At 46.8% G+C, this 16,276-nt stretch overlaps 1 protein-coding gene across 2 annotated transcripts in view; it reads right to left on the reverse strand.

Annotated features, from left to right (window-relative positions):
• HDAC6 (histone deacetylase 6) overlaps positions 1-11,390 on the reverse strand; it is a 37,346-nt gene extending 25,956 nt beyond the window's left edge. The window contains exons 1-8 of one of the 2 annotated variants that reach the window (XM_081844851.1): positions 11,234-11,390; positions 7,341-7,447; positions 7,076-7,180; positions 6,427-6,515; positions 3,043-3,127; positions 2,644-2,684; positions 1,506-1,602; positions 844-941 (exon numbers count right to left, since the gene is read on the reverse strand). In XM_081844851.1, the coding sequence (XP_081700977.1) occupies positions 844-941; positions 1,506-1,602; positions 2,644-2,684; positions 3,043-3,127; positions 6,427-6,515; positions 7,076-7,180; positions 7,341-7,415 (590 nt within the window). In that variant the 5' untranslated portion in view covers positions 7,416-7,447; positions 11,234-11,390. Of the gene's footprint in view, positions 1-843; positions 942-1,505; positions 1,603-2,643; positions 2,685-3,042; positions 3,128-6,426; positions 6,516-7,075; positions 7,181-7,340; positions 7,448-10,986; positions 11,176-11,233 lie in introns of those variants that run through there. The other variant, XM_081844852.1, reaches the window with a different exon arrangement.
• Between the last annotated feature and the right edge of the window lie 4,886 nt (positions 11,391-16,276).

Here is a 16,276-nt window from a genome sequence, read left to right on the forward strand (position 1 = left end):
TGTAAGTGATTAACTTCACCACACTTTCAAATACTGCAGGCCTCTCGCCCGACTTGCACTGGGAGCTAGGCAGGAAGGAGCTGGAGTGGGTACAGATGTTTCATTTGCACATGACCTGCCTGGTGGAGCAAGTGTGAGGGATGACCCATTCAAGGACCCCCTCCTCCTTGCAGCAAAACTGACACCCAGCAACGTATAGTGGGCATGATGCTGCATACTCTGGTCTAGTTTCTACCTGAGCATGGGACAGGCACGTCCAACATTGCGGGGACCTGGCATGCATGCGTGATGTCACATGGTGGGAAGAGGCCCAATGGGGGCTGCCATGCCCTCCAAAAGGCCTGACAGGGCATATAGTCACAGCTGTGGAAGGGCCCAATGGGGCCCGACCAGCTGTGAAATATTGAGGGGGCCCAGACCCCTCAGTGAAATGGGGGGGCCTTTGGCCCTCACGGCCCTGCATAGATGGCACACCTGACATGGGAGGTTCTCTTAAATATCATCTTAAATCTGTTTTCCTGGTTTCTGGGGAGTTTTTTTGCGTATAGAGAAACCTTCCTCCTGGCTTGTGGTCTGAAGAGAGAGAGAGAGAGAGAGAGAGAGAGAGAGAAAGGAAGAAAGGAAGAAAGGACAGACAGACAAACCAAAGAGAAGCACATGTGGCCTTTGCGCATAACACACTGGGAGAATTTATGTCCCTTTCTAGATTTGCGAGGGAACCTGTAAAATTGAGGAGCCAAGTGTGCTCTTGATGGAGCTCCAGGACCACATTTAAGCATCACACACACACACACACACTCCGCCCAAATCAAACAACAAAAAGGATCCTTGTTTCTGCCATACCTGACCAGAGCCAGGCCGTTACGCAGCTTCCCAGCCAGCACCTTCTCCACAAGTTGCAGGACAGAACCAACAGCAAGGCAGGCGCAGCGGTAGGAATTCTGGGGTAGGGGAAAGAGAGCCAGGTTAACAGATGCTATACCCTGCATCCCATAAACAGGCTAGCCACTCAAGAGCTTAAGGGCCCTCTTGCCACCTATATATTTCCACCATACATCCTCAAGGGATTCTCTCAGGCTCCACAGAAACACCGTACATTTAAAGCAATACATTTAAATGCACCCAAAGAATCCTGGGAAATGTAGTTCATCCCTCACAGAGATGCAACTCACATCAGTCTTAAGAAACTACAGTTCCCAGGATACTTTTTTTGGGGGGGTGCTCTAAATGCACTTTAAATATATGGTATATATGCAGTCTGAGACTGCAGGCAAATACAGTACGAAGGAGGGGAGAGGTATGCTCTTGCAAAGGAGTGATTTAATTCAACAGAAGCTTCCAGAGCCACAGCAGAGGTGTCAACTGCTCTGGGTCAGGAAACAGCAACTGTATCAAAAAAAGCTAGAAACTTGCTCTTCTTTTTATTTTTTAAAAAAGCTCAGATGACTCGATTGTTGTTCAGATACCATGCCATGGAGAATGTAGAGAGCTTTGTGGATACTCACTGGGTGCAGATAGACAGAATCATACGTGTCTGACAGAGATCTCAGCTCAGCCTCACTCATGGTTTCAGTAGATTTCATCAGGGCCAAGTACTCGGGGCTGTTAAAAATGTGGGATAATCAGCCTCATATAACCATCATGCTTAAGTCAAATTATAATGGATAAATGGGTCAATGCCATAGAGAAAGCTATCCTGCCAGGCTTAGAAATGTCACTTCCCCTTATCTTGGGAGAAAATGGGTAATGAAGCCTATTGTTCAATCTCCAACCTACCTGAGAAGCTCAGTGAATAAAAAGGTTAGAACTGGGTGCTCCAGCTCAGACTGTATGGCTCCAACAAGTCTCTCTTGAGTTGCAATACCAATCGTTTAGGAACTTTCACCACTTTGGAACTAAGCCAAGCTTTACTGCCTGTGCAACTTTTTCTGAATGCTGAAACACATGAACCTGACCTTTGGGAAGTTTGTAAGTAAACCTTTCTTAAAAAATAGTTTTTTATTAAAGATTTTCTTATGTTATAAAACAAACAAATAAACAAGGAAAGGTACATATAGGCTCTTCCAGTGTCTAGTTATGATGTTTCTAGCTGCTGAGAGTGTGACATGAGTTCTTCGTCATGTGCATGTCTGTTGTTTTCCTGGAAGGTATTTAATAGAGCTAGTTCTGGAGTTGCTTCTGGCGCTGATATACCAAGGAAGTTCATCTAAATGCTGGAGACGCTGAACCTCCATAGGCACATACCTCCACATGTGGTGGGGGGGACCATTTTTAACCTACTAAACATGTGGTCTTTTTCTATGCTAGGAGAAAGAACATGAAAGGACATATTTTAAAGGTCTAACCGTCTATATTTCCATGTTTTACTTTGCAGCATATTTTACGATTTTAAGTCTCTGCTGGGGTTCCCCCAACAAAAAGTACTTGCCCCAAATGTGGATCTTGGCAGCCAGGAATTCTCCTTTCTATATACTCATTTTATCTTGAACCAACAAAAAAATGCAATGCATATCAGCAGGACCAGGCTTTCCAATGAAGCTTTCCAATGATGCACAATCTCCATATCTCCTCTACAAGTCCATGAACCAGCTCCCTGCCCACCCCTACCCTACCCTACCCTACAGCTCGAACATCTGATTTTACCTGTGAACCAAGAGGAGTTCTTCCTCAGAAATTTCTTGAGCCTGTAAAGAAAGAGATGAACGTTTAGTACCTGGGGAAAATATTCTGGATTTCTCATTCCCCAGGTATTATTTATTAGATTTTGCCCCATCCTTCCTCCAACGAGCTCAGGGAGGTTTATGTAGCTCTTTCTCCTCCTGCTTTCATCCTCACAACAATCCTGCAAGGTGGGTTAGGCCAAGAGTGAGTGACTGGCCCAAGGACACCCAGCTGAGCTTCACAGTAGATTGAGTGAGAATTAGAACTCAGGTCTCCCCAAGTCTTAGTCTGATATTCTCAGTCACTACACTACACTGACTCTCAACCCTTCTGCCCACCCCTGAGTTCCTCTTTGCCCCCACCTGCTCCCCTTCTTCTCACCTCGACTGGGATGCAACGTTCCAGCAGTCCACATTGCAGCAATTTATCTCGTATGGCCACCAGCCGTTCTGGACACTCTGGGAAACTGGGGAAAGAGGTAACAAAGAGGGGTGTAGGATAAATCAAAAACACATTAAGTTGGAGGAAGGTAGAAGGATTGGGATGCTTTGGGTCAACAAACAAACTAAGGAGTCAGAAAGGATTTGGGTGGAGGGGGTGTTGCAGGGAGATTCTCACCCTGAGAAGAAAGGGAGAAATAACAACAACATCCAACCTGAACAAAATACACACAGGCACAACTGATACCTCTTGACCCAAGGCAGACTCTGATGATGTCTGATTAGAGGCAAGTTGGTAATCTTTATCAAGATCCCAGCCCTTTAATCTGACAGATTAAAAATTACAGCAAAACAAGCAGGGTTGGGTAAGGAAAGCCTTATTATCAAGACTTTTTAAACCACCATCATCATAAAGGAAGGAGCACAATGAAAGAAGGAGAAGACAGGAAGGGATATAGGGGAGACTGGAATTAAAGTGGAAGGGAAAGAGATATTAGGGTTGCAGATTATGGATGGCAGTGGGGAGGAGAGTGAACAACAGACTACAATCAGAAGCTACTGTTGAGTAGTCTGAAGTGTGAGACTTTTGAAATTGGAATAGATGTGCAGAAGATGGCAATTTTCAGAGAATCTGGTAGCTTACGAAGACACATGGCTCTCTGAGCTTTTATGGTAATGGATTAAAATATGGGAAACTCAATCCTCAGTGCTTCTCAAACAATTCTCTATTCATTCATTTATTATATTTCAAATATATAGTTTACTGCTCTGTCCCTAACTAGGCTTGATGGCAATAGACTTATAAATAAAAGGCAACCAGCAACCTTTCAGATGTGGCCAGACTACAGCTCCAGTCACCCCTGACCACTAGGTCATGCTAGCTGGGGCTGATGGGAATAAAGGACTGTCCACCAGGGGTATTATCTTGCGCTCAGGACTATGGGTGCCCACCGCCGTAACGCGGACATGCAACATCACACACACACCTGCACATAGTGCTTGTGACATCACATGCATGATGCACAACGGGGGGCTCCTCCAAAAACGCAACGTGACGTTGCATGCCATGCATGTGATGTCACAAGCACTATATGCAGGCGTGTGTGTGTGATGTTGCATGTCTGCATTGCGACAGCCACCACCAGCTCTTCTTCCTCCTCTCCACAGCCAGCAAGGACCCTTTTCCACAGGGAGGGGCTCGGATACAGGAAGAGGATGCCCTGTTTGCTGGCTGCAGAGGGTGGAGCTGAACTGCTTCTATCTTGGATGCAGCGCTGCAGAGGCTGCCTGCCTTTCTCTGGCTTTGCTCATTGACTTTGTGGGTGCCTGGCCCCATAATGATATTATTGCGGGTGCCCAAGCACCCAAGACCACCTGGAGCTGGCTCCTATGCTGTCCATAGAGATGCCCTGCTTGAATGCTCCCATGTGGAAAAGAAGCACATACCCCAAGTTTATTATTATAAATTGGGGGGGGGGGAGAATTACTCCAGGGAGAGTGGCTGAACTCTTCCCCCTGGTACACTGGTACTTGTAGAGAGGGTTGTATTGTGGAAGGTGGGGAGGGGGTTGCACTTGGAGGACCATTCAATTATGCAAAACACACACACACACAAATTCCGCTACCTTCAGCCTGAACTGGTACAATCCGAGTGGGGCTGGGTAGGAAAGGGCTGCTTTGTTTCACTGATTCTAGAAAACGGTCTCTCCATTGTGGGAGTGGTGTGACAGCCTCTTTGGCATGGCCAAATCTCATGCTACTCCAGTAGTATCTATTGGAAGGAACCAGTCTCTTGCTTTATCAGAGCTACCTGTCCCACCTCTCATGGCTGTGGCTCCCAGAATGCTGTGACGATTTACGAAACAACCAGAATGGTACAGGAGAAAGAATCTGTGTAGGAATCTGGAGACAGGTGCTTGCGGGTAGTCACACAAGTAGCGTGGAGTGGCCGGCATGGTGCCATGCCAATGCTCTCCTGACAGGACTTACTGGCATGATGCAGGGTTAAGGTCAGGGCTGTGCAAGTGTTGAGCGGAAGGCGCCACCTGCGCACCCACAAAGCCTCACCCTCAGAAGGGCAACAGGGCAGTACCGTCCCACTGCATCAGTTGCACCTGCCAAGTACAAAACCAGATTCTAGATCCAGGGATGCAAAAATTGTGGCTTTCAAGGTGTCGCTGGGCTCCAACTTGCATCAGCCCCAGTCAACGTGGCCAACGGAACGACTGCCAATTAGCATTTGAAGGGCCACAGGTTCTCTCCCAATCTCTGTTGTGCTGGATTGCAGCCTAAATGATGAAATTGCAGCTGCTTCTCTCCAGTGTGAGAAACACAGACCCTACAGAGGAAGACTATCATGAGATTTGCGCTGGAGCGGAGGCCAAGAATGCAGGGGCAACACAATGGCCGGATATTAAGGGCAAGAGGGGTAAACCAAGAGGGAGAGGGAGAGGGAGAATAGTGGAGAGTGTGTGGTGGAACTGTGTACAGACTACACTGGAAGTGTGAGTCAAGTGGGATGAAATAATAATGATAATAATAAAAACAGCATAGATGTACAGGCAGCACAAAGGAGGATAAGTTCAGGATTATATATTTACCCACATCCAAACCAAGGGTACTTTTCCCCCCCTGCCGGGAAAAAAATAATCAATGGTTTTGGAATTAGGAAACATACATTAGATTCCCAAACTGCTTGCAGCAGAGTGCATAATGGGGGAAACATAGTCTAGCAGGGCCTAAGGGTAACATTATCCACATATATCTTAGTATGTGTTTTCAAACCAACCAACTTTCCCCCACAGCTTCCCCCCTCCCATTCTCTTTCAAGGCACTCAAACATCAGTAGAAACAATCATAAGGAGGTTGACACCAAGTTAACAAGGGCATATGGAGTACCTAAAAGCTGCAATGGGCGGGGGGGGGGGCATACGTGCGTGCTTTGGAAGTGCAATAATGCACACTGTTTTTGGTCTGGTATACATTGTCCTCCCAGGATTGAATTTGGGGAAGGAGGCTGAGGGAAGAGAGAGAAACCTGCTACACCAGTTTGCAGCAGAAACAAACAGTACAAGGGGCTCATTCGCTGGTATTTGGGGCATCATCAATCCGCTTTCCCGATATTCCTGGAGCTGATATTCTCTACTGACCCACCTCCAAATATGATGCCAAATAAGCTTTCAAAAGCACAGCATACAAGTATCATTTTAAATTTTAAAAAAGGCAGACAGTCTTCAGTTTTGAAATCTAAGCCACTTTAAGTTTTCTGGGTACACTGAAGCTATCAAAACAAAGACTTGAAAACCACGCTTTCACTCCTAAATACCTTTCATCCCATGTGCAGTGAAACTGTGTCATCCGTTCATCCCAAACCAGGCCAGTCCCCACTGGTGTAGCACATTCTGTGGTGAGATCCTAGTTGGAAGGCACAATATTGAACAGTGCTGTAAGTAAAGTGTGTGGGGAGTCTCCTTTAACCCCCCAACTGCACACATATAGCTCCACTCCCATCCATCACAATCATGCTTTTCACTTAAAAAGAAATCAGGTAACATCTTAGATACCAATAGCTATATTTTTCTAAGGTGGCCAATCCTTCAGCAGCTAAAATTGCAGCCCCCTGGGAAAAGAGCCGAGCAGTCTGGTTAACATCCTGAAGAGGAATGCTTTACCCAGCAATGTTTTGATGCACAACTCACTCGTTACACAATATAGGAAGGTACAGGGCACCTTCTCAATAGCACTGAGCCAAAGCATTCTGCCCCCAAGGGCTTATGAGAAAAAATGAGGGCATATTTCCAGAAAAAAGACCAAACACAGTCCGTCAGATCATTTTCCCCAGCAAGAGTGCCGTCTTCCAAGGTCCCTCTGGCCACACGGGTGCATGCATGTGTACACACTCCACCCAAACACTCCCCAACAGCCAATGCTGCTTCCCCAGCACCAAAGCTCACATTTCCAAGTGCTCAACCTACCAATCGCTGCATGCTTGAGAGCAGATCCTCTGCATCTTTGTTCAACCGCTTGGCCCGCCCTTTCCGTTTGGCATCTGGCAACCCTCCCTTCTTCTTGCTCTTCCTCTGGAGAAGCCAAGAGGTAACACAGGGTGTCAACATAGGCAGCAAGCCTCTCTCACAGAGCAGAAAGGGTATTTTCTTTTCTTACCCAATCCCGACTTACAAAACTGGACTCTAGGCATTGCCTCCCATCTCCCACCACCCCAATAAGGCGCTCCTTTACCGTGGGTGCGCGAGTCTCCAAAGGCGACACAGAAGGGGGTTCTATTATTTGGGCATCTCCAACATCAGAAGCCATCGTGGGGGCAACAGATGCCCCCTATTCCAGCCCTGTGGAAGGGAAAGGAAGAAAAACTCATGTTACAAAGAGAACCTGGAGCTCACATGAGCAACCCATCCATTGCAGCCAACACCTCAAATCCAAACACCAGATTCCCCTCAAACAGCCAGACATGTCATGCATTTGATGAAGCGGACTATAGTTTATAAAACACTTATGCCACAATAAAGGTGTTAAGTCTTTAAGATTGCCACAAGATTCTTTTCTGTTCTTACTGACAAAAGATATCCCATTGAATGGCCTCCCACCCCTTGAAATAACCCCACCCACTAATGTTAGGATTGTCATGGAACCAGAGGCTCATGGAAAGGGAAAACTATCTGCCAAGGAATTGGCCTGCCAGGTCCTATTATCTAGGGCCTGTTTAATAGAGCCTATTAAGATAAGTGTCAGAGTAGGGAATGCCTGTAAAGTAATAAAGAAAATAATGTAATAGGGCTCATTTGGACAGAACCATAAAGAAAATAAGAGGCTAGCTAATGGGGGAGACTCAAGAGGGGGAAATGAAACAATACTGGCAGGCAATTAGCAAGAGAGGAAGCACACCAACACCTATTTTACTAAGATCTGAGGGCAGGGTTGCTTAAATGGAGAATTCATTATCATTTTAAAATGTATATTCTGCTTAAAGTACAGGCCCTGGGGCTCTTGATGCAGCTTAGAACAAGAAACACTAATAAAAATCATTAAAAAACTCTTCTAACATACACCCCCCAAAGCCAACTGATCAAAAAAGCAACAGGAAATTAAAACTAACTTTATCACACCTCCAGCATTCTAGAAGCTTTCCTTAAGGTCTTCATAAGCCTTCTGAAAGTTTATCAAATTCCAGAGATGGTGAGCCACAGCAAATAAGACCCTGCATAATCAGCACGGCAGATGAATGCTAGGCTAGAACTCCTCACCTTGACATGCTAACTTTCCAATCTGGAGGGATTGTTATTGTATTGCACAGCAGAGAATTCAAGTTACATCATATAAGCCAGAAACAGTTTTAAGCTCCAATCCTATACACCAGAGCTTTCCAAATTGTGTGTCACAACACATTAGTGTGTTGGCTGCAGTGTGTAGGTGTGTTGAGCAAACATTCTTATAAGGGGTTAGTTTAACCTCCAGTTTGCTAGTAAAACTGTCATGAAATGATGCATGTCTAAAAAGTGTGTCACCAACATGAAGAGTTTGGAAACCTCTTCTATACACACTTACCGGGGACTAAGCTTCACTGGAAACAATGAAGGTTATTTATAAGTACAGTGGTATCTCGCAAGACGAATGCCTCGCTAGACGAAAAACGCGCAAGACGTAAGGGTTTTTCGTTTCTTGAGTTGCTTCGCAAGACGATTTTCCCTATGGGCTTGCTTCGCAAGACGAAAACGTCTTGTGGGTTTGCTTCCTTTTTCTTAAAGCCGTTAATACCCAGGGAATCCGCGCTCCGCAAGACGAAAAAATCGCAAGACGAAGCAACTCGCGGAACGAATTAATTTCGTCTTGCGAGGCACCACTGTAGGCCTCTCTAGGCTTGTACTTTTAGCTCTTCATCTGCAATTGTCAAGACTAGGCCTGGATGGACTTCTTGGTGACAAAGGCACACAATGCAGAACCCCACCTAAAGACCTTTAGACACGAGGAGAAGGCTGGCATTCAAGTGACAAACTACAATGGAACCTCGGAAGCCAAACGCCTGTAAACTTGAACATTTTGGCTCCTGAACGATCAAAAACTGGAAGCGATTGTTCCGGTTTTCAAATGATTTTCAGAAGCTGAATGTCTGGCGCGGATTCCGATTGGCTGCAGGACGCTCCTGCAGCCAATCGGAAGCCACACCTTGGAAGTCAAATGTTTTGGAAGTCGAACAGACTTCCAGAACGGATTCCGTTCAGCGTCCAAGGTACGACTGTCATAATTTCTCAGCAGCCGTTCCTAAAGGCTCCCTTCCCACAAAGGTTCACCAAAGCCTTCCTAGTGCTGGCAGGATAAGGCATAGAATTTAGCCACTAAAGTCAATCAATTACAAAACCCTTGGTGGACCACAACTCTTGTCATCCCTGACCATTGGCCCTGTTGGTTGGGGCTGATGGGAGATGAAGTCCAGCACTGTCTAGAGAGTCAGATGTCTCCTGTTCAGCCACCTCAGCTTTTTGTAGTTGGAATGAGCCAGGGTCCCGCCCTCCCAGGCTGGCCAGGTGGAAAAGGCCTGCAAGGCAGGGAGCAGGTGTTTCAGGACTCACAGCGAATGGTCTCCAGCTTAAAATGTACCATACCAAGCACCCATAGCTCTGTGGTAGAGCATCTACCTTGCACGCAGAAGGTCCTGGGTTCAGTTCCTGACATCTCCAGGTAGGGCTGGCGGAGACTCCTGCCTGAAACCCTGGAGACCCACTGCCTTGTCACTATGGAAAATACTGACCTAGATAGACCAAAGGTCTGACTCAGAATAAAGCAGCTGCCTATGGTCTTATGTACTGAAAGAAGCAGCAAGAAGAGGCAAAAAAGAAATTATCCGGATAGAGCGCCACCTATTCACAATTGCCACAAGGATTGCTCTAAGGTTGAAACTAAGATTGCAAAAAACATTAAAGCATGGCCATTCAACGGTTTTACAGTCTTTGGGTGAACAGATTTAAAACCCCATTCCTGTCTTTCACACATGCACATCAAAAGGATAGAGATTCACACATGCTTTACATGTGCAAAGTCTGTTATATCCTTAAAAAAAGAAAGAAAGTAAGCAACTGATGCCCTGGTGATGCTACAAAGTCTTTCTCCAATTGCCACACAGCTCCTACCCTTTCCCCAAAGACAAAAACATTTCTCTTGGTCTCTATCCTGCCTTTGTCTCTATTGTGTGCTCTCCGCTTGTACTGTACGTCTGTTTATGCCACCCTTTCCCTTTCCTCAGTCCAGGCTCTGAACCTGGGCATGCTTGGCTTGAGAGTCGTCCCCAGAGACATCAACGGGATTTACTCTCTCTCTCTTTTTAAAAATATGATTTTTATTAAATTTTCTGTTTTACAATTTCAGATAAAACATTTTACCTACTCAGGATATCAGCGACTTCCCTTCTTCTCTTCCCACGGTTCATTTAACATATCTTACATCCCTGCATATGTCACTATATGTACTAATCGCTTTTCCATTGTTACATCCATCCAAACTTATTTACACCGTTGAATTTATCTTAATACTGCAGGCGTTTTCAGCTGTACGCAATTATTTTCCATATAGGCAATAAATGTTCCTTAAAGGGATGTTCTTCTTGCTCTCTAATTCTAGATGTCAACGGGATTTACTCTCAAGTAGACACGCGCAGGGTCGGGCTGTCAAAGCTTGACCTTGGCCCCTTGACGGATTCCTCCCTCCGTCCCTTAACCCAAAGCACCCTTTTAGATTTCTAGCCCTGGCAAGAAACAAATACGGATTCAGCTACGACAAAGGACGCAGGAGGGGACCCCACCCCCCTCACCCCGCCAGGAGGTCGGACTAGATGACCCTCAGGGTCCCCTTCTGTGATTCTGCGCCCCTGACGTACCGCAACCTCCCTTCTCCTCAGAGACAAGGGCGGGGGGGGGGAGACACACCCCGACGCCATTCCCCCCCCCCGAGCCCCCCCAAACACCCACATCCGAGGGGGGCGGGTCCCGTTCACAGGGCCGAGGAAGGAAAGCGGGGCGTAGCCCGTTGACAGCCATGGGGTGGGCGGTGGCGGGCCGGCAGCGAGGAAGACAGCGGCCCCCGACTACCCTCCCGGGGGGGGGGGCGTCGTCCCTTCTCCTCACCTGGAGCTCCCGCTATCCCAGAGCTCGCGCACACCACCCCTCCGGCTTCCAGGCACTTGGTTCCTCCCCAGGGCGCCGCCGGATGCTGTCACCTGGCGCCGCCCGGGCCCTGAGAGGGGAAACCGTTCGCGGCGCGAGGGAAAAGAGCTGGGCGGGACCATTCCTCTCGCGCGGGGAGGGGAGCGCGCCGGGAAAGGGGGCGGCGCCGCCGCGGAGGAGACGGGCAGAAGGCGGTCAGTAGGGGAAGGAAAGCGAGGGGGGCGGCGACGGAAAGCGAACTTGCCGCTTTGGCTTTGTGTCTATGTAGTTCAGGACTAGATTGGTTTTATGGGGGGAGGGGGAGGGCGATATTGGATTTATCCCACGTTTTGACTAAATTGCTCTGGTTTTTGTTGTTTTCGAATTAACGGGCATGTAGAGCCGCCCATCTGAAGGCAGCCCTTGATAGGGAAGTTTTCTTAATGTTTAATCTCTTATGATTTTATATATTATATATTATATTATATTATATTATATTATATTATATTATATTATATTATATTATATTATATTATATTATATTATATTATTAATTATTATTTGTATATGTATGTATGTATGTATGTTGGAAGCTACCCAGAGTGCCTGAGGTAACCCATTCAGATGGTTGGGGTATAAACAATAATATTTATTTATTTATTCACTCATTCATTGGAGTAAAGGGTAAAGGGACCCCTGACCATTAGGTCCAGTCATGGCTGACTCTGGGGTTGCAGCACTCATCTTGCTTTATTGGCCAAGGGAGCCGGCATACAGCTTCCAGGTCATGTGACCAGCATGACTAAGCCGCTTCTGGCAAAGCAGAGCAGCGCACAGAAACGCCGTTTACTTTCCCGCCAGAGCGGTACCTCTTTATGTACTTGCACTTTGACGTGCTTTTGAACTGTTAGGTTGGCAGAAGAAGGGACCGAGCAACGGGAGCTCACCCCGTCATGGGGATTCGAACCGCCGACCTTCTGATTGGCAAGTCTTAGGCTCTGTGCTTTAACCCACAGCGCCACCCGCGTCCCTTCATTGGAGTAGGATGTCCCTATTTTCACCAGAGAAACGTAGGGTATGATTTTGCATATTTGTGTTTTTCCAAATCTTCTCTGCTTTTGGTGGTTTTTGAATGTTTGGGCGCAGCTTGTTGTGGGGAAAACACATTTATAGGTTGCTTCCGAATAAACTTGGGCTGGGTGAACACAGGCAAGCTGACACAGCACAAGAGACACATCCACCTTGTCATGTGCTACAGGAGGTGACAAAAATGGCTCTAGAGCTGTGATAGTTGAATGACAGGCAAGTCTCACATATTTTAAAAATAATGCAGGACTTGTGAATTGGAAGGGAGACAGAGTAAGTGGCAAAACCTAAGCTTCAACTGCAAAGGGACAGAGGCAGTCTGGAGTTATAATCTTCCATCTGATCAGAACCACAGTGATTTATCTTTTTTTGAAATGCACATTTATTTGGTCCCTAACCCCCAGGCTTCATTTTCTAGGCTTCTTCATTTTCTAAATAACTCTGTGTGAGATAATGGTACTATTCCCATTTTGCAGATGAGGAGAACTAAGCTTGTCAGTTTGTCATAGCTGAATGCTTCACCAAGCCTAAAATACTTTCCCTCTGAATCACAGCAGCCTCAATCCAATTTAAGTTAGCAGTGACTAATGGAATAAAGTAACGGAACAAGTCAGTTCCAACTGACTTGGGCTAGCCAACATACAGTGGTGCCCCGCAAGACGAACGCCTCGCAAGACGGAAAACCCGCTAGACGAAAGGGTTTTCCGTTTTGGAGGCGCTTCGCAAAACGAATTTCCCTATGGGCTTGCTTCGCAAGACGAAATGTCTTGCGAGTTCCTGTGGGTTTCCCCCCCTTCCCCCCCCTTTTCCTAAGCCGCTAAGCCGCTTATCAGCTGATCCGCTAAAAGCAGCTAAACCACTAATAGCGCTAATCCGCTAAGCTGTCAATGGGCTTGCTTCACAAGACAAAAAAAACGCTATACGAAGAGCTTCACGGAACGGATTAATTTCATCTTGCGAGGCACCACTGTAGTGCCCTCCAGTTATTTGGGACTCCAGCCCAATCCAGCATGGTCAATAGTCAAGGATGATGGGAGCATACCCTGCCCCAGTGGTCAGCCAGGTCAAGCACTGGCCTGAGCTGCTGACTGCATCTGTATGCACCTTTTTTCAGCCCAAAGGGCCACTTTCTATCACAAGCAAACTTTCAGGGGCCACGTGGCAGTGGGGCGGGGGGCAGAGGTATTGGAAACATGGTGAGTTCATAGTATATGGACATGTGAACACATAGGCATTATTGCCATTCAAGGACGCATTCTAGCCAGGCAAAAGAGATAGGATGCAGAACAGGTCTGGTGAGCATGGTCTGAGAGGGGGTGTGAACTGGGGGAGACTAGTGGGTAGGCAGATTCAAGGCCTAGACAGGGCTGTTTTCAGTCCATGGGCCTCGAGAGCCAGTGTGGTGTGGTGGTTAAGAGTGGTGGACTCGTAATCTGGGGAACCGGGTTCGCTTCCCCGTTCCTCCACCTGCAGCTGCTGGGTGACCTTGGGCCAGTCAAACTTCTCTGAAGTCTCTCAGTCCCACTCACCCCACAGAGTGTTTGTTGTGGGGGAGGAATGGAAAGGAGAATGTTAGCCGCTTTGAGACTCCTTCGGGTAGTGATAAAGCGGGATATCAAAGCCAAACTCAAGCTATAGCACAAGCTAAGAGTGGGCGGCAGGGGTTGCCGCGGGCCGGATAAACGAGTCCCTCGGGCCTTATCCAGCCCACGGGCCTTAGTTTGGGGACCCCTGTCTTAACCTGATGTGCATGAACCTTGTGATTTCCATGTCCCTCCAGACACCTGCCATCTGCGCTCATCTGCACATGCACAGTTGATGTTAAGGTATTTTCCCATTAACACTCCATATCCAGTTTTTATGGTCAGATCAAAGGTGGTGAATGCATCAAACCAGTATTTGCCAAGAAGCTACAAGCTCAATATGGATTGTGGTGTGAGTGTGGCTTCAGAAGCTAGCAGGTGGTGTGCACTGCATGCAGAGAATACCCTAAGTCTCCTCGTTGTGGTCCCAGGATCTTGGCCTCTTTGGTTTTGGAAAATCCCAAACCTGGATTTTCTCTAGACTCTCACTTACGCACTGCTCAACCTGTATATAAGTTGCCCATGTCCTTACAAGGCACCTGTGGCAGATAGCAGTGAAGTGAGTCCTGCATTTTCAGAACATAGGACCCAGGGAGATCATCTGCCTTTGATCGAGAAACCTTCTGACCCAATGAAAAAGGTATTTGAATATACCTTCCAGAAGAAACCAGAGGCCTTTCTCCTGGGTATGGTCGGCCAATTGGTGTCAAAGATGGATAGAACTTTTTTTATGTATGCCACAACAGCAGCAAGAATACTCATCGCAAAGTATTGGAAGACACAAGATCTACCCACCCGGGAAGAATGGCAGATGAAGGTGATGGAGTACATGGAACTGGCGGAAATGACTGGCAGAATCCGAGACCTGGGAGAAGAGTCGGTAGAAGATGATTGGAAGAAATTTAAAGACTATTTACAGAAACATTGTAAAATTAAGGAATGTTAGAAGGATGTTGGAATGAAGTTATGTGGTTTTAGCAGTAATGTTATAAAGGAGTATTTAAAGATGGGTTGTTAATAGGTGAGAATGTAAAGTTATATTAAGATAAATGATTAAGATAAAAGCAAAAATGGAAAGGATTTGCTCAAATAACTAATTGAACTAGAATACAAAAAAAGGAGGTGTGAGGAGGTCAGGGAAACAAGTAAATGAAAGACAAGACATGGAAAGGTTGATTTGATTTTTTAATTGTTTTTATTTTTCTGTATTTTGTATTTTCTTGCTTCTTTTTCTTCTTATTCTTGTAACTTTTTTTGAAACTTTAATAAAAAAAAATTTTTTTAAAAGAGAAACCTTCTGACCCACCCAGCAGCAGCAACTTGCTTTTCTTCCTTATTAGCCCCAGAAGGGTTTGTCTCAGTAGGTCAGCCTGGTGCTACCCACTGCTGGGATGGAATGAAACCCATGTTTGGGCCAGAGCCCAGGAGAGAGGGAGGCAGTGCAGCCAATCTTCCTCTTCCTGCCTTCTGCAACCTTGTTCCCAGCACCCGTGCCAGCCCCTTATCTGCAGAGAAGGGGACTGCGTGGGGAGCGATGATCTCATTCTGCAGACCTCCAGAGACTGTGACTTGATGGGCCAGATAAAGTCCCCACTGACTCCTTTGATGGCTCTACTGAAGGATGTGGGAAAAGGGGTGGGAGAGATGTTGGAAGATAGGCAGCCTCCACCACCAGCACTTCAAGGGCGAGCGAGAGCCAAGGCTGTCCTTGGACAGATTCTCCGGGAGTCCCCTAACAGCTCTGGCAAAGGAATCATGTTGTGTGTGGGATGAGATGAGAGAGTGCTAAGAATCAGGGTCCCTGGAGAGAGTTGCTGTGTCCCAACTGGGGAGATGGTGCTCTTTTTCTTCTTCAAGGAGCAGAGCAGCAAGTAGATGTCAAGAAGCACTCCCGTAGAGCAGGGGTGGCTAACCTGCTTTTCTCCACCTGATGTTGTTGGATTCCAACACCCATCGCTCCCTCCCAGGCAGCATGGCCAGTGGTGAGTGGTAATGGGAGTTGCAGTCCAACCACAGGCCAGCCACACGAATGGAGAGTATTGCCAGCACAACCTGCTACCTACAAGTCTTGTCTCATAAACACTTCTGCCCATTTCCCCTCCTTGCTGGTCTTTATCCCTCTCAAAATCCACCTGCTTCACGAATCTTTACCTTGAACTGAAAAATAGCTTAAGTACACATAACTGCATTTGTGCAGACCTGTATATCTCAGTAACCTCCCCTTACCTCTGCCCACTGCTAAAATGTAGGCACTAGACAGTAAGCTCCTTGGGGCAGGGACCTGCTGTCTTCTGTTTTCCATGTGCAATGATAGCGCCATAAGAGATTATTATTATTTATAATAATCTCCAAAATG

Source organism: Podarcis erhardii (genome assembly GCF_964252035.2).
Source record: "Podarcis erhardii genome assembly, chromosome: 17".
Taxonomy (NCBI): Eukaryota; Metazoa; Chordata; class Lepidosauria; order Squamata; family Lacertidae; genus Podarcis; species Podarcis erhardii.